At 53.1% G+C, this 17,689-nt stretch overlaps 1 protein-coding gene across 3 annotated transcripts; it reads left to right on the top strand.

The window, feature by feature from the left end:
• The first annotated feature begins 2,074 nt into the window (after positions 1–2,074).
• Positions 2,075–16,514, top strand: BAIAP2L2 (BAR/IMD domain containing adaptor protein 2 like 2). Of its 3 annotated transcripts, XM_048833925.2 has the most exons (13): positions 2,079–3,267; positions 3,537–3,623; positions 5,049–5,110; positions 6,696–6,767; positions 7,232–7,348; positions 7,808–7,954; positions 8,880–9,032; positions 9,394–9,535; positions 9,928–10,138; positions 10,975–11,046; positions 11,471–11,651; positions 14,393–14,433; positions 15,690–16,514. In XM_048833925.2, exons 2-13 carry the CDS (start codon positions 3,617–3,619, stop codon positions 15,763–15,765), a joined length of 1,281 nt encoding a protein of 426 aa, XP_048689882.2. In that variant the 5' UTR covers positions 2,079–3,267; positions 3,537–3,616; the 3' UTR covers positions 15,766–16,514. The 3 variants fall into 3 exon arrangements, with proteins under 3 accessions (XP_074980132.1, XP_074980127.1, XP_048689882.2); XM_075124031.1 differs by lacking the exons at positions 14,393–14,433; positions 15,690–16,514 and adding an exon at positions 12,277–13,035 and having other exon boundaries at positions 2,075–3,267; XM_075124026.1 differs by lacking the exons at positions 14,393–14,433; positions 15,690–16,514 and adding an exon at positions 12,274–13,035 and having other exon boundaries at positions 2,075–3,267.
• The last annotated feature ends 1,175 nt before the right edge of the window (positions 16,515–17,689 follow it).

Genomic DNA, 17,689 nt, shown 5'->3' with positions numbered 1-17,689 from the left:
CACTGGATACCCCCAGAAATCTCCATTCCCAAGGGAGGAATTATAGTAAAACAAGAGGACAATTTATTTAAGAACAAATAGAGATTCAACAGAAACAAGTTTGTGATGGAAACAAATGGCACCATACAAAACAAAATCATGAAATGTGAAGTAGGGCCTACACTTATTCACAGTTACCTTCCCCATCTAGTCAAATAGATGCTCAGCCCAAAGTTCAGGCATTTGCTGCCCCCAAGGAGCTAAGATCCAGTCTTCCATAAAGCACCCCCACTCATCGAGTTACCTCCTCAGTGAATGGGTGCAGAGTGTTTCTCCACCCTGTGATCTCCTGAATAAGTCTCTTGTCTTTATTCACAGACAGGACGATCCCCTTGCCATCCTGCCATCCTTTCCACTGCCAGTGCCAAGTTTTTTCCAATGTTTATACTTCGCTGGTTTTCCATTGACTTCTGGGTTGGTGCAAAGGTGGACAACTGAGCAATACAGGGTGACAACTTCCTCCCACTTGAATGGGCCATCACTGAGACACATTATTTCCTGGTGATTCACTTTCAATCCAAGGCCATAAGGGTGTGTTTTTCTATATAACTACATTATTCCTTAAACATCACTCATACACACATCTCACAATGATTATGAGTATTGATAAGTTACAAACATTCAGTAGAGATCTCACATTCTACCCTTTATGGATAAAGACCATGAAAGCGGTGTATTAGGTGTAGTGAGTTTGTGAGGTCTGAGACAGGAGGTGCTCGTAAAGAATAGGGAACCCTTTCCCCATTGGCACCAATTGGCATCTGTGTCACAGTGGTGAGGCATAGTGAAGACGGCTGGACCAGTATGTGATGGTATGGGGGGCAAGCTGTATATTGAAACCTGCAATAAATAATTAAAGGAGAAGGTCACATGACCCTCATGGCTGTCACAGGGTTCCTCTCTCCTCGGTGTCTGGTTACATTCAAGGATCAAGTTCTAACATCCTGACTGGTGAATTATTAAACGTCCTTGTGGCATTCTCATCCCTTCACGTTGGACATGTTTCTTCCTGGTGTCCTGCTGTGCCAGGCAGAGACAGTCTCAACCCATCTAGGTCCTTGCAATTGGATTCTCAGGAGAGTTTTGAGGACAACACGTCCTCTGCCCACCAACTTCTCGATCTCTGGGAGCCCCTCGCCTCCCTGCAAAAGGCTGGTGAGATGGAGCAGTCCTACAGATCCACAATCTCCATCTATAAGGTGAGCTGTTACCTCCCTGCAGGCTGTGGAGTGAAAGGGCTGTTCCCAATTGGCGAGAGATGCATGGGGGTTCGGGGATCCTTCATAAAGGATTTAAAAGCACAAGAGAAACACAATGTTCTATGGAGAAGATTAAATTAAGATTAATTGATTTAATTTGCTTTGAAAATCTGTGGGCCAGATCCTCAGCTGGTGTAAACTGGTGTAGTTCCAAGGCTCTATGAATCCTGGTCTGGTGTGAGAACAGACTAATGGCCGACAGGGTGTGTGGTGTAATTCAGCGCGGAACCCAGCGGTGCTGGGGCTAACCTCTGGGCATTCTGGTGTATTAAGGCAGAGCACCTTTCCCAGTGAATCCCTGCTATGGGAGAGCTAGAGCGGTTCAGCTGGGGGGCTGTCCCAGAAGGGAGGGAGGGAGATTGTTTGAAGTGAGCCAAGAGGGTAGAGCAGGAAAGAAACAGGTTGAAACTGAGAAACATTTTGGCTTATTTTAGGAATCCTTTCTAGACAGTGAGGATCTACTGGACTGTGGAATATTCTCCCAGGGAAATGGTGGAAGCCCCATTGCTTGGGACCTATAAAACTAGACTGATCAAAGCCCTGGAGAATACACAGTGGGGAGTAATTCTGCCTTGCCAATGGAGGGGTAAATTATGTGTTACTTAATAGGAAAGACCTATCTCTAACACCTGTGTTCTGTGTGTGTGGGGGGGCTGTATTGAAGGTGTCCAGGGGCGGCATGTGATAGAAAGGTTTCAGAGTAACAGCCGTGTTAATCTGTATTCGCAAAAAGAAAAGGAGTACTTGTGGCACCTTAGAGACTAGTCTCTAAGGTGCCACAAGTACTCCTTTTCTTTATGTGATAGAAATTGGCCAGAGAGCTCCCCTGTGTGTGCTTTGCATGACTGGTGTGAAAATCTGTGTGTGTCTGAAGAGACACCAAGGATTAGTGAGTACTGATATATGTCCAGGCCAATTACTGTGTCCCTCCGTGAATGCATGTTGTTACAGGTGTTTTTCTAGTTACAGGTGTACATCCACCTGTGCGCACACAGCATGGGCCCTGCTTATAATTGGCATCTTACAGTGAATTTTGAGGGAAGAGAAAAAAAATCCTTTCAACAGTAGAGAGTGCCAGTGAACGTAGACAAGTGTTAAAACTCTCTGGAGAATCAAACATGCCCAGACACTAGTTTCTCTGACCTCAGGTTGAGGGTAGATTAGTGGCTGTGCAGCTCCTTGCCCTAGTGACCAGACTGATCTCACTGGTCTCCGATGTACAGATCAAATTATACAATGCACCTTTTTGGTAAAGATGCTGCCAGGATTGGAGCTCTTTCTAAAAGAACCCTACACACAACCATGCCCAGCTGGGTTAGAATGTACAAGTGAGGGTGCTTCCTTTCTGTGCTGGGCTTGTCTCCTCAATTTTGTGCAGTGCTTAAATCCCACATCTGAATTTCCAGACTTCTGCCCCTGCGTGGCATGCAATAAGGGGTGCTGTGCACACTGCCCACCTTATTAATACAGTAAATGGACCTATGAGGCTGGGTTAGGACTGCCCCATTATTTGACTCTTATCAACCTATGGGGCCCTGATGCTCATGACATGGTTGCCAGGAAGTGATGCCCATCCCTGAGGTAGGAAAGAAACCCACTAGATTCTGGGTGACGGTAGTAGCATTTGGGAAAGTTCAGAGGGAAGGGTGAGCTCCTGATCACTCCACCCCGATGTTTGCTCTCAGCTAGAAGAGAAGATGCAAGCACTGGACCTCCCCAATGAGGAGGGTGCCTGAGCCTGAAACCAGAGATTGGTGGGAGGGGTAGGCCGCAGCTCTGTGGGATGAATCACATAAGGAGGGCACAGGCCTCTTTCATCCCATGGGCATGCAGGAGGATCGCATTAACCTGTTGTGTTCTTTCACCCCTCTCCCTAACTCGGATGGATGACAGAACATCTTGGAGCAGTTTAACCCTGCCCTGGAGAACCTGGTCTACCTGGGCAACAACTACTTACGCACTTTCCACGGTGAGTGCTGTCTCGTCTCCCATCTGTGCCTAGTGGGGGGACAGCTGGGATTGTGTCCATGGGCATCGCCCTCAGTTGGCAGGTGGGGGGCGTCAGTCTGTGCTCCTGGGGCTGTTCTGATCTTGTGGGTAGGCAGGAGAATAGGTGATGAGGAAGGGAGGTGGCAAAGAAGGGAAGAGTTGAGGAAAAAGGGGGCAGAGGACAAGGATGGAGCAGGGTCATTTAGGGAAGCTTTAATCCAGCTGCCCTCTCTCCTTGTATTTCTGCAGCACTCTCTAAGGCGGCTGAAGTCTATTTTAAGGCAATACAGAAGATTGGGGAGCAAGCCCTGCAGAGCTCCACCTCGCAAATGCTGGGTAAGTTTCTCCAATGACCGTCTCTAGGAGGTAGGTCAATTTGAAATGTTGCCCTCCTCTCCAGCCCATCCCATCCCCGCCCCAGTGCTCCCATTGCACCGAGCGGCATGAGGAACGAAGGACCGCACTGGGAAAGGAGCCTGAGTCTCCTGCATGACAACCCCCGATGCGCTAGGCCCGGTGCGTGCAGCACTCCCAGCCCCCACTGATCCCGAGGCCTGAAAGCCGGGCTTTGTGCGTGGCCTTGCAGAGCACTAACCCCCGCAGAGCACTAGGCCCAGCCTCCCCATGTCCCACCCGCTTCAGAGACGGAAGCCCAGGCCTCCTGCTCTCCATGGTAGAGCAGCGCACGGAGCCCTGGGGATCGCACAGCCCTGGCTGCAGCATTCTGATCCAAGCGTCCCAGCTGTCATGTCACACAAACCATGTTCCGCATCCTCCCGGCGCTGAGGGAAACTCTGAATACATGAACCAACCGTAACGACGCTGTGCTGCCTTCGTGAGTCTGCAGCCAGCCTGAATCGAGAACTCGGCGAGACGGGAGGCAGCCCCCGTTCACCTGTGTGGGTTAGCTCTGAAACCTAAAGATGGCAATTTAACTATTTCACTGCTGATCACGTTAGCAAAAAGATCCAGCTAAACGTGGTTATCTCCCAGTCCCCAACTGCCTCCCATGCCTTCCTCAGATCCCCAGTTGCTTCCTACTCAGCAACCCGTCACTCTAACTACCCCCATCCGTCGCAACTTATTCATACAAAAATTTGTGGCACATCTCAAACGGAAAACATAGGGACAGTGTAAACTAAATGGACTGTACTATCAAAACAAGCCACGTAGGGCGGGCACCACTAAGTGTGCTAGCATATTTAATTCTGCATTCTTTACAAACAGGATATTTAATGCAGATGAAGCTGTCACCAAATTTTCAGCCTGCTGCCACAGTGTCATGCAGAAACCAGGGTCCTTGGGGCAGACTGTCGATGTGGCTTGCTGTGAAGTACACAATGGCTTGCCCTGGGGCACAGATCCCAGCCTTCCAACCCCTTGCTAACTCCACTATGCAAAAGACTGGGAGACCGGGAGCTGGTACCACGGTTTCCCATGGCACACTAAGCTACTAGCCCTCGGGTGTGGTTTATAACATGCAGATTCTGAGGGTAATCAGTGAAATCATAGAAAGGGATTGAGCAGCTGTTATAGAATGAAGCGAATTGGCTGAAACCCTCTCCTCACACCTTGGACCCAGCCCCAGCAGACAGCTTATGCATAGCAATAGTAGTTGGACTTTTGCACCAAGATAACGCTGCGCCCAGTCATCTAACAGTGGCGATTAGTGCTAATGGCCCCTTTGTTCTAACTCTGGGGGAGAATGATGCACACAAGGAGGAAGGTCTGATTATGATACTTTGATCTCTTTTCTTGAAGGCCAAATTTTGATACAGATGTCTGACACCCACAGAATTATGAACTCTGACCTGGAAGTAGTGGTGAGTATCTTGACATGGCCCATCTCTACTGGGAGCAGCCGGTAGCCGTATGCTGGGCCTAATGGAGCTGTGTTTTATGGAGCTGCGGTGGCCAGATGCCACCTGTTGTTTCCATACCGAGTTTCGGGTGGGTTGCTCCCAGTTTGTGGTGAACAGAACTGGGGGAGGGGGTAGGGTTGCCAACTTTCTACTCGCACAAAACCGAACACTCTTTCCCCGCCCCTCCTTTGAGGCCCTGCCCCTTTTCACTCCATCCCCCCCTCCCTCTGTCGCTCAGTCTTCCCACCCTCACTCATTCACTCATTTTCACCAGGCTGGGGCAGGGGGTTGGGTGCTGGGGGTGGAGTGTGAGGGTTCCGGCTGAGGGTGCGAGCTCTGGTATGGGCCTGGGGATGCGGGATTTGGGGTGTAGGAGGGGGCTCCAGACTGGGACTGAGGTGTTTGAAGGGTGACAGGGGGATCAGGGCTGGGGCAGGGGGTTGGGGCATGAGGATGGGTGAGGATTCTGGCTGAGGTTGAAGACTCTGAGGTGGGGCTGGGTATGAGGGGTTTGGGATGCAGGAGGGTGCTCTGGGCTGGGATTGAGGGGTTCAGAAGGTGGGAGTGGGATCCGGGCTGGGGCAGGGGTTGCAATGTGGGAGGAGGTGCAGGCTGTGGCTGGGGGTGTGGGCTCTGGGGTGGGGTTGTGGATGAGGGGTTTGGAGTGCAGGAGGGTGCTCCGGGATGGGACTGAGGGCAGAAGGAGGATCAGGGCTGGGATAGGGGGTTGAGGCGTGGGAGGGGATCAGGGGTGCAGGCTCCAGGTGGCGCTTACCTCAAGCAGCTCCCAGAAGCAGCGGCATGTCCCCCCTCCGGCTCCTACATAGAGGCGCAGCCAGGCAGCTCTGCGTGCTGCCCCGTCCGCAGGTGCTGCCCCCACAGCTGCAGTTCCCGGCCAATGGGAGCTGCAGAGCCGGTGCACAGGAGCCGGAGGTGGGTCATGCTGCTGCTTCTGGGAGCTGTGTGGAGCCACAGCAGGTAGGGAGCCTGCCTTAGCCCCCCTGTGCTGCTGACTGGACTTTTAACAGTCCGGTCAGCAGTGCTGACCAGAGTCGCCAGGGTCCCTTTTCGACCAGGTGTTCTAGTCAAAAACCAGACACCTGTCAACCCTAGGAGGGGGATGTAATCTAAGCAGCATCCAGTTCTGATGTGCCAATATTTCCATCTCCCTCCCTGGTAGTGCTGTTGGGGGTGGGGGTAGAAAGGGGAGGACTTGTGTAAAACAAGGATGTTAACCCTTTCCCAGCTGTGTGGTTATTGATATGACAGCAGTGTCTAGAGGTCCCAACCTACATGGAGAGACAGCCTTCGCCCTTGAGAGCTTTCCGTCTGGATAGACAAGACAAAACGTGGGAGGAAAAGTGGTATCGACTCTCTGTCTGCAGATGCCTGGCTAAGCATGTCCATCAGGAGGCAGAGGAGTGGGGTTTCTCCTGGGCACTCCCTAACTCTCCCGTTTCGGGTCCTCCCACCCCCCAGCTGTCAGCAGTGCCCAGTAACACCAGTTGCTAGGGGCAGTTTGTAACAACTTCTCTGTCACGTCTAGGCTCAGACGTTCCACAAAGACCTGCTGCAGCATATAGAGAAAAACACCAAGCTGGACATGCAGTTTATCAAGGTGAGCCGCAGTCCTTCCCTGTCCCTTCTGAGCTGTTTGCAGGCTTCCCCCTCCCTCACCCCTAAGCAGGGTGCTGGAGCTCTCTCCCCACACCCTCACTGTGCCCCTCCCTCCTTTGAGTCCCTTAGCGCAGCTCAGGCTTTCACCCTCTCGCTGGTTTAGATCATTGTTTCATCCCTGAGGCGTTTTCAAGGATATTCCAGGCTTTCCCTGGGGCAGAGGTTGGGGAGTGTCTCGTGCCAACTGGAGAAAGAGAGACTTTCCTTTTGCCTAGCTGCCATGTCCTCATGGCCTGACTTGGCCAGCTCTCCTTTGGAGTTGCTAGGATTCACTGGGCTCCTAAGTCCCATTTTCAAAAGGAATTTACACCCATTGACTTTCAATGAGATTTAGACTCCTAAGTCCCCTCCCCGCTTTAGAAAATGTTCCTCATAGTTTCTGGTCTCCTTCTGTGCTCTCGGCAGGACAGCCATCAGCAGTACGAACTGGAGTATCAGCACAGGGCTGCCAACCTGGAGAAGTGCATGTCGGAGCTGTGGAGGATGGAGAGGACTCGAGACAAAAACACCTGGGAAATGAAGGTGGGAAATGAAGGGGAGGTAAGGATGGCCCTGAGACTCAGGCGAGTCTGGAATGAGGAGAGTGGTCATCACAAGCAGATGCTGATGATGCCTCCAGAGTCCTAGATAGCTTCTAGCTTGTCTCTCCCTTCCTTAGAATGGAAGGGGGTGCTCCCTTAGATGCAAAAGGCAGCAAGCTGACATACAGATAGGAGACATACTTTTTCACACAGGGTACCGTTAATCTGTGGAACTCCCTCCTGCAGAATGTTTCTGAGGCAAACTGCGTGGAAAGACTAAAATAAGATTAGGGGCCAGATCCCTATAAATGTTGTATGCTGCTTCAGCATAACAAAGGGGTTGTAAAGGCTGATGACCCAGTCATGTGAGGGGAACCCCGGGTGTATGCCCCCAAATACTGCTCTGTGCAGACTCAGGGTGCTGCACTGACATCAATCCCTCCTCTGCTTGTCCACCCAGGAGAATGTGAGGCGCTTGCAGTCAGAGATGCAGGCATTTGTCTCTGAGAGCCAGCGGGCTGCCGCGCTGGAGGAGAAGCGCCGCTACCGCTTCCTGGCTGAAAAGCACCAGCTGCTCTCCAGCACCTTCCTCCAGGTGTACAGCAGGGTAAGGAGGGGGCTTGACCTGAGGTTGGGGGGAGGGACATAGCCATAGCCCCTTTGTCCTGCCCTGAGTGTAGGGGACTGGACTAGAAGACCTCTTGAGGTCCCTTCCAGTCCTACATTTCTATGATTCTATGTGGGGATGTGTAGCTTACAATTCTTGTCTAAGAAAAGTTTCTAACCTAAAGCAGCTTTTCTGCATCACCGACCCACATGGTGGGGGATCCACCGTTCGAAGATACAGAGAGAGCTGCCTCTTTGTCCACTAAGTGATGGTTCACAAGGGGCCCTTCTGCTTCTCTTTATACCCCTCAAAGTTCATTGTCTTTTCCTTAAGAGTTAGGATGACCCGCCAGGGTTCAGACTGCGGTATCCTGCAGTGTGCCGATGTCATGCTATTGCCCCATCCTCCTGATAACTGGTGTTTATCTCCGAGGCAAATTGTCTCTGGCATCATCATGCTCAATTGACATCATAGACCGAGGCAAGCAGGCAAATCAACATTCCTTTGTCTAGGACAAACTTGTTCATGAGGTCTGCCCCCAAAGCATAGTGCATTTCTGGCGCATGTACATAGCTCTTTAAGCACCGTCCATCACACGATGATATTGATGACCGGTGTGTCACCAGCTTTGAGCTGATACTTCACGCAACACTTGTCACAGATAAATGCCGTGACAGCAGTGTGTTAGGGGTAGTGAGTATGTCAGGCCTGATGGGAATTACAGAACAGTCGGCCCTCTGCCAATCAGGATTGAGGGGCTCGTAGAGTGGCGAGGGTGTCTCACCTGCCTCAACCTGCTGATGGCAATGCACTTAGGTACAGGTTGTAGCTTGTTTTGGGTCCTCACTCTTTAATTTCCCCTTTCCACCTCACAGCTGATCTGCTCCCATTCTCCCCCTGATCTCTCCTCTCAATCTTTCCCCAGGCCTGGGGCATCATCCAGAGCAAGGTGCCAAAGTGGAAGGAGCAGTTGGAGGCCAGCCGCAATCCAAGCAGCAGACACTCCCCGAGCCTGCTCAGTGCCTCCCATGGCCAGGGGTACACGTCAGGCCGCCTGACTCCCAGCTGCCTCGACATGGTGAGAAAAATGCCATCAAACGATCTGTCCAGTAATGGGGGGGTGCCTGGGATGGCCCCTCCCAGGGCAGAGATCCCAGAACAGAGGGTCAGCCCAGCTTTTTCCCAGGGTCTGTTATTTTTTGAGGGGTGGGAGGCAATCCCCTGTGTCCCCATTAATCTATACCTCCAGGCCTCACCTGATTTTCCTCCCTTGGTAGCATTAGCTATACAAGACGAGGTGTGGGGGGTGGGTGGGGAAAGCTTGTGTGTGTAGGAGTGTTGGGGGTGGGGAAGGATACAATCCTTTAGGGACCAGGCTTCTCTTGAAGAGAGATCTCCTCTATGTGGTGCTCACGCTCACCTTCATTTCCTTCCAACAGCCTCAGAGGCCTCTGGGAGATTTTGGCTCAGCCATGACTGGACGTAGTTCAAGCCCCTTCCCCCAGGAGCCTGCAGAACTTCTTAGACCCTCTCCTCAGCCAGAGCCAACCAGGAGAGGTCTGCAGAAGACTTCATCTGCTGGTAAGACTGGGTAGATGGGGGTAGTGGTGTGAGGCTGGTTGTACCTTATTTGAGCAGGTACAGGCTGGATTTGGGAGGGACAAATCTGTCCATAATGCATTTGTCCCAGGGTGCACTTGGGCACCTGTTGTATGCAAGGACGAGAGGGCAGGGTATATGGAGGGTGGGGGTGAAGGCCACAAGTGAATGAACAGGGAGCCAAACGGGCAGGGGCAGGGCCCCTTTAGGGAAGCTGTGTGAGTGGGATAGGGAAGCCCAGGTCCTAATGGACAATGGAGGTTTCTCACTCCTTCAGTGGTGGGTCCCTCCTAGCCAGGCTGGGGTCTTGCAGGGGGAGTCTGGGGTTGAAAGAAGCCCTTTGAATCCTCTCACGCCTTGGTGGCTCTTGGCAGGCTCACTCTCCGCCAGCCAGCGCTCGCGCTCCAGCTCCTTCGGTGAGCGGGCAGGAGGAGGCAGCAACGTGTTTAGAGTCCAGACAATTGTGCCCCACTCTGCTGGCACCAACCGCACCTTGCTGGGGTTCAACCTCGGGGACATCATCATGGTGCTGATCCCAGAGGCGCAGAACGGCTGGCTGTACGGCAAGCTAGAGGGATCATCCACGTAAGTGCGCTCGGCCTGTCTCCGTGGTGCTGGGCTGGAGGGGGGATCTTGGCGAAGGCAGCAAGCCAGCTGTGAAGAGCTGGGCTCCAAGGGTTAATGCCCTGCCCTCAAGCCTTTCTGCTTAAAAGAGGCAATGCCGGTCGTGGTCTAGCCAAGGGGTTTCTCACTTACGTGGGCAGCAGCTACTGCTCCGGCACAGTGCTTGGCACCACATGGAACAGTTACCGAATGGCACGACAGGTGCCATCCCTGGCCTGGCATCCGATATGGGGCATGGGTTACTGGCAACCTGGGGCAGGGTGGGGGTTGGAATTTGTGGGGCACCTGCTCGCCATATAGTTCTTACCCAGATGCTGCCTTTCTGTTTGAGGTTCATTAGTCCCAGCTGTGTCTGCCTTTGGAGAAGGGGAGTTTCCAGAAGAGAGTCCCAGGGGAGTCTCCAAAACTGTCCTCACTTTCTGGAGTTGGCCTTGTCTCTGTCCAAAAAAGTGCCCAAAATGAGCCCCCTCCCAACGGTGCAGGGGGAGCTCTTCCAGGAAAACCCAGGTGCTGGTGGCTTAGTAAATGGTGCTCTTTCCTCTAAGTCGTCCCTGAACGAAGGCCTTGACCTGGTGCTAGAGGGGGTCCACGTGCTGCTGGAAGTACTGTTCTTTCAGCTCAGACACAAGGCAAAGGCTCGGTGACTGGTGGCCATTTTAAGATCTCATCATGGCCCTCCACGCAATGGGCATGTTTGCCCCTGTGCCCTGGCCAGACTCCACGACGTAAGGGAAAGGGAATGCTAAGAAACGTGTTGCTGCAAAGGCTCATTGTCCCCTCTGTCTCCGGGGCCTTAGGAGTGGCTGGTTCCCCAAAGCTTTCGTAAAGCCCCTGGAGGGAGTAAGAGACCCGGAGGAACCGCCCAGCAGGTAATGGGAGCTGCTGAAGGGCATGTTTGTACGTCTTTCACGCAAGTGTGTGATGCAATGTCCTGTGTGGTGCTGCCCATCAAGGCTACGGCTCTTGAGCACGCTCAAGAACTTGTCTGAGGGCCATTGGCACTCTTGGACATGGCTTTTCTCGATTAAACTGTGACATGTTGCTCTCATTACGGCTCTCTCAATAAGGGCACAATATTTCCAGAGGCCTTTAAATCTCTAGTTAGGTAAATCCTAGGGGTACATATTCCGTGTGGAAACCGAAATATTCCCTCTGGAGAGATCCTGGGAAGGGGGAGGACCCAGACCACATTTGCTGTATGGAGAGACCCCAGAGCACTCTTCCCCAGAGCTGGATTCTGGCCTTTTCTTCTTCCTTTTCTTCTTGGGATCTCTCCTTTCCGCTCTTGTTCAGGTCCTTCCCGCTGCGGAGCAGTCACAGCGTGGATGGCCTGGATTGCCCCAGTGTCCCATCAGCAGGGAATTACCGACACGACGCTGCCCCGCCCCAGTCACCAACCCCTTCTCCAGCCTCACGTGGTGCTGGCAGCCGCCGGAGCAGCTTGGTTAGCGCTGCTGCTCCTTCGGATTCCAAGGTGAGTGGGCGCGGCGCTATTCTAACCTGAGCTAAGGCAGTGAGAAGGGATCTGTGGGTTAGGGTGTGTCCCTCAACCAACACTGACCTTCGCTTTCACATCCTTTCTAATTATGAGGATAGTTAACTGGTTACCAAGGGAGGCTGTGGAAACCCCCATCACGGGAGGGTTTTAAGAACAGGGTGGACAAACACCTGTCAGGGATGGTCTAGGTTTAGTCAGTGCCTCAGTGCAGGGAGCTGGACTTGGTGACCTCTTGAGGTCCCTTCCAGCCCTACATTTCTGGGATGCCATGATACACACCCGCTCCAACCACGCTTAGCGGGAAGGGAAGGGTCATCCTGACCTCACTGAATCACAGATGTCATCCATCTCTCCCATGCTTCTGGGCCTCTTTAGTGCTGCTGCTGGTCATCCATGAATCCACCCTAGCTGATCTCAGCTACTCTGCTGGGCATGGGCTGCTTTGCAGCTACTCCTGTCCATCCCTTTGCACCTCCCTGCAAGATGAAGTCGTCTTCAGCACAGCTCCTGTCCATCCGTCCCTAGCAAACTCTGTGCTCTATCCCGTGGAAGAGCCCTGGCCCCTGGGCTCCTCTCACTTCTTCCCTTTATTACGCAGCAGGGGCCCTTCAGTTCACTCCTCTTCTCCACGACATCCCAGCCTGGTTTCTGGTGGCTCCGGGGTGGCAGCTCTTTCTGCTAAAAGTAGGACCATGAGTGATGGAGCTGGGCTGGAGACCAGCTGACAGAGATGCCGTCCTCCTTGCCCTGATAAGGCAATAGCTCTTTTGTGTGCCTCTTCTAAAGGCAGCTGAGGATGGGGAAGGGTGAATAAAAGCCTGGGAGCAGAGGTCCTGCATTTGGGTCTCAGCAAGGTGGGGGATAGAATACAGAGGCTTTCACCCAATTTGGACCCAGAATGGGGCAGGAAGGCAGGGTGAAGGGCAGAAGTGTGTTTGGATGGCACAGGGGATTGGGGGATGGGATTTGGAGCCTGTCCTCTCTAGGTGATTGGTTCCAATCCCAGGCTGGAGGGACCTGGATGGTTCAAGGGATTGAGAAATGGAATATGTAGCTTTTCACCTCTGGGTCTGTGGTTCTGGTGAAGCCCCAGTCTGCCCAGCTTGCGGGATTGGGATGCAGACATGTAACGTACCCCCTAAAAGTCACTAGTTCCAATCCAGACCCAGGCTGGGAAACTGGACAGCTCAGGTGATCGAGGAGTGGGAGCTTTTCTCCTCTGGCTCTGAGCCAGCCGCAGGTCAGCAGTCAATGAAAGTCAATCCCAGCTGATGACTGTGGAGCAAGCTGTGTGAAATGAGTTGGGGTCTTAATCCAGCGCCTAGTGGGGCAGATATTTGCATCACAAGTCCCACTATCGCCAGTTGTTATCACTCCCTTCGGGGGCTCGGCAGGTACCGGGATGAAATGGGCTGTGGCAACTGAACTCTCCTCTCCGGGTTGGTCCCTCCAGGGCAGCCCAGAGGCCGTTTAGGGCTGTGAATGTTGGGATCTTGCTGTATCTGTATATTCTATGAGTAGGGCCCTACCAAATTCATGGCCCATTTTGGTCAATTTCACAGTCACAGGGTTTAAAAATAGCAAATGTCATGAGTTCAGCTATTTAAATCTGAAATTTCAGGGTGTTATAATTGCAAGGGTCCTGATCCAAAGAGGCATTGTGGGGGGGTCGCAAGGTCATTGTAGGGGGGGTTGCAATGCTGCTACTCTTACTTCTGTGCTGCTGCTGGCGGCAGCGCTGCCTTCAGAGCCCGGCAGCTGGAGAGCGGCGGCTGCCGGCCGGGAGCCCAGCTCTGAAGGCAGCGCCGCCGCCAGCAGCAGGGCAGAAGGAAGGGTGTCAATACCATACCTTGCCATCCTTCCTTCTGCCCTGCTGGTGGTGGAGGGTGACATGCTATGGCATTGCCACCCTTACTTCTGTGCTGCTGTTGGCAGGGTGCTGCCTTCAGAGCTGGGTGCCTGGCCAACAGCCACTGCTCTCTGGCTGACCATAAGGGTGGCAATATCATGAACCCCTGCAACTCCCTTTTGGGTCAGGACCCCCAGTTTGAGATACGCTGGTCTCCCCTGTGAAATCTGTATACTATTGGGTAAAAGCACATAAAAGACCAGATTTCACAGGTGGGGAGACCAGATTTCACAGTCTGTGACCTGTTTTTCATGGCCGTGAATTTGGTAGGGCCCTATATATGAGGCTGTAGGAAGCATGCAGGGGGCAGGAGATGGTATCCCAGGCCCTCCTGTGATCAGAGGGGGCATCTCTGGCCATGCTGGCCTGTGAATTCTAGTGCCAGTTTCATTTGTTTGCTCTTTGCTGTGCTCTGCGGATCCTGAACTCCCATGATCAGAAATGCACCCTCCTCCCTGAGAAAGAGAGGGGGGGCTGGGAGCCTGTGTGTGGAGGGACAAAATCCCCTCTTCCCCTTGCACAGAAAGGGGGATATTTGTTCTCTGCAATTCTGCTTTAGTGGGATTTTTCAAAAGCACCTAAGCTATTTAGGAGCCCAAGTCCAATAAATGGGAATTGGAGACTGGGATATGGAGTCTATCATCCCGTTAGTGGGACTTGGGCTTTTTAATTGTTTAGGTGCTTTTGAAAATCCCACTGTGTGTTTGTGTGTGTGTGTGTCTTTCCCTCCTCCACCCTTTGTGCCTCTCTCTAACCTGCACAATGTGCTTGCTCTCAGATTTTGACCCTTTATCTCGTTTTGTTGCAGAAGTCAGCTATGCAGGAGCAGCCCCCAGAGCTCTTCCCCCGGTAAGTGAAGTCTGGGATCCCTGGTGGTTTTATCTTATTGTTTGGAAAGTCCTGGAGAACTGGGGAGGTGCCTGGGGAAAAGGAAGTGTGGTACCAGTCTTCCAAAAAAGGAAGGAAGGATGATCATGACAATTACTGCCCTGTTGACTAACTCCTATTGCTGTTAAAATCATAGAACAATGAATGAGAGGAAGGAAAAAACACTCAGGCTCTAGAAAGGCCCCCCAGGCTCCTCTCTGTCCTCTCCTGGAGGAACTGGAATAAGAGCTCTCAGGTTGAGGAGATGATGAATTGGGTCCCTCAGAACTGCCCATTTGGAAGGGTCCAAAGGGAGGGAGTAACTAAGAGCAAATTAGGACAGGAAAGTCAGGCCAGTGAAAGCTGCTGGATCATCACTTAGTCTCCCAAGGGAAGTGGTATGGAAGCCCCATCATGAGGGACACTAAAACTATTCTGGACGGGCACTAACAAATGTACCATAGTGAGCAAGCTGCACCAGCCCCAGGGAGATGACAAGGTGGATCTGACAGGCTTTCGCCATCTCCTCTCCGTCCTCTGAACCTTTCTGAGAATACAAAGTGGGGTGAGCTCTCTAGTGGGGGATGGGATGGGCGACTGGCAGGGCAGGAGGCGACTCTTGGAAATGCTGCCCAATGGTCAAGGCGGATTGAAACAGCAGGGGGACCTCTTGCTTGCCCCAGCCAAAGGGCAGGGGGAGAGGAGGAGCCACATGCCCAAGTCACCTTCCTATTCTCTCTTATTTGAACCATTGCTCCCTCTCCCAACTCCTCCTCCTTCACTGTCTAATTGCTCATCTTGTGAACTGTGCCAAGGCTAGGGGGGAATGGCCATGCCAGGGTGGAGGAGGGGTTCCTGTCCAGGGAGAGGGAGGGGAGTGGCTCTACCAGGAGGGGGTGAAGAGGAGAGGGAGGGAATGGTCCTGTCAGTAGGAGGTTGGGGGGGCAGTCCCATGCAGGGAAGGAAGGGGAATGGACCTGTCAGGGGGCATGAGGAGGAAGGTTACCAGGAGAGAGTATGGGGATGTATTATAATTAATGGCATTGGTAACTTGCACCTAGTGGGCCCCCATCCGAATGAGACTGTTTCTCACTCTCAGCAGGGAAGCTTTCCACTGTCCCTGCAGCGGGTCCCCATAACATTCTCTGTGACGGGGCCTCTGCCAGGGCCCCATGGCCGGCGGTACTGAAACAGGCTTTCCTGAGCCTTTATTTCTCCTCTTGCCTTTCTCCTTACAGCGGCACCAATCCATTTGCCACAGTAAAGCTGCGCCCCACCGTCACCAACGACCGGTCTGCACCCATCATCCAGTGAAAGGAGGCGGTGGAGAGCAGCAGATTCTGGGGGGTTGACAGAAGCAGAAGTGCTAGAAACACACAGTCCTTTCCCGTTCCTGGGCCACCGTGACCTCGGGTTGGCGCTAACCTAGTGCAGTTTCTCAGGGCACGGCCCCAGCGGTGGAGCGTCTCTGTCTTGCCCCCTGTGTCCTGCGCTCTCCAGCAGTAAATAGATTCCCTGGTTTTCTTTGGCGCTCTCTTTGGAGTGATGTGTGTGATGCTGGTCATGCTGAGTGGAAGGCGTCCCCGGGATACCGGTGCTGGTAGCATGGGCAGGGGGTTGCTTATACCTAAGCACTGGGAACTGGAGGAGGGCACGTCTCTCATTGGTCTGTGCACCTGCGTTGCAAGGGGTGCTATTGGCAGGGGAAAAGGAGAACCCTACCCAGCCCCTACTCTCTTTGTTGTAAAGCACTGACGGTTATTTGGCCACTGAGCAGATTCCTGACCTACGTTTGGGGTTAGGTCCCTGCTCGATGGATCAGCGGATAACTGCATGGCAGGGGTCTTCTCCTCTCGGCCCCAGGGCCTTGGGCAACTGGCCACTGCATTTCCAAGAGCTTTGTGGGGAGGCTGCCTGCCCGTTCGCAGTGCCCTCTCCTCCACCCTCTTGCTTGGTAGCCCCAGGGTTGGATTAAGATGGGAGGGGAAACCCAGCTGCGCAGCCTTGTTTGATTCTGTACATAATAACAATAATATATTTTTTAAATAAAATGGAAGACACAACCTCCCTGTGTGTCCTGGTTCCTCTGACCGTCCTTCCTGTCTGCCTCCCCGGGGGGATGCCAGGGGCAGGTGTCCACCAGGGAAACTAAGATTTGGGAAAGCTTAGCCTTGGGTAGGTCCACACAGTAAGCGGCAGCTTGTGGCAGTCTCGGAACCTGCATCTACAGCCTTGGGCTTGGGGGGCTCGCACTACGGCTCTAAAAATAGCTCTGTAGACCTTCAGGCTTGGTGTGGAAGCCTAGGCAGGTGGGTTGGCTTCAGAGCCCGAGGCGCAATAGCAACCTGGCTGTTTTTAGCGCCATGGCGAGAGCCCCAGGCTGTTGACCTAGGCTCTGAATCTCGCTGCTGCAGGCTGTGTAGACATACCCTATGGTGCCTAAGCCTTGCTAATACGTGTGGCTCGAGTGGTTAAACCACCTCGACAAATCTCTGAGTCTTCTGCCTCCACCTGCCTAAGGGACCGGGAGTTTGCTCCTCAGCCTTGCTGTGGCCCCTTGGTGCCGGGTAAAACGGAGGAAAGGGTCTCCAATGCTCTTGCTATCGGGAGCCACCTGTCTGCTTCTCTTGGCCTCTCCATCTCGTTTACAATCTCGCTTCTCCTGTGCTGCAGCCTCACTAATGTCTCCTTTCCTTCATTTGAATTCAGCTTCACAGCAGCACCGAACACTGTGGTGTGTTTTGAGCCAGAGTTCTTGTGAAAGCCACTGCCCGGAGGAAAGCTGTAGAGAGTGTGTGAGAGAGAGACAGACAGACAGGCAGGCCTGCAGCTGTATTAGAGCTGTGGTTTTAACTTGTACATCCTCCTTGCCCACTCACCCTGGACATTCTGCTCCTTCCATGCAAGTTGGCCCTCAAGAGTAGAGTAAGAGGTGGGTGATCTTCTAACCTCACACTGAGTACCTGTAATTTCCGGCCATTAGGGGGCAGCAAAGTCCTGTGTTCCCTTTTCCTTGCTGAGCACAGGGCGCCGCCCTGCTGAGAGAAGGCCTGGGGGTCTCTGGGAGGCAGGGTGGTGGGTGTTCCTAGAGAAGCCAGTCAGAGTACTGAGGAGGGTGATGTGTCTGGAGAGTTGAGTGAGTGGTGCCCAGAGAATGGCAAGGAGGCGTGAGCTCTCCCCTACAGACCATTGGCACCGGGGGATATCTAGAGCTGCAGGAACAGGGGTCCTACTAACC

The sequence above is a fragment of the Caretta caretta genome, chromosome 1, assembly GCF_965140235.1.
Source record: "Caretta caretta isolate rCarCar2 chromosome 1, rCarCar1.hap1, whole genome shotgun sequence".
Taxonomy (NCBI): Eukaryota; Metazoa; Chordata; order Testudines; family Cheloniidae; genus Caretta; species Caretta caretta.
This window is presented reverse-complemented; position numbering and strand designations above follow the sequence as displayed.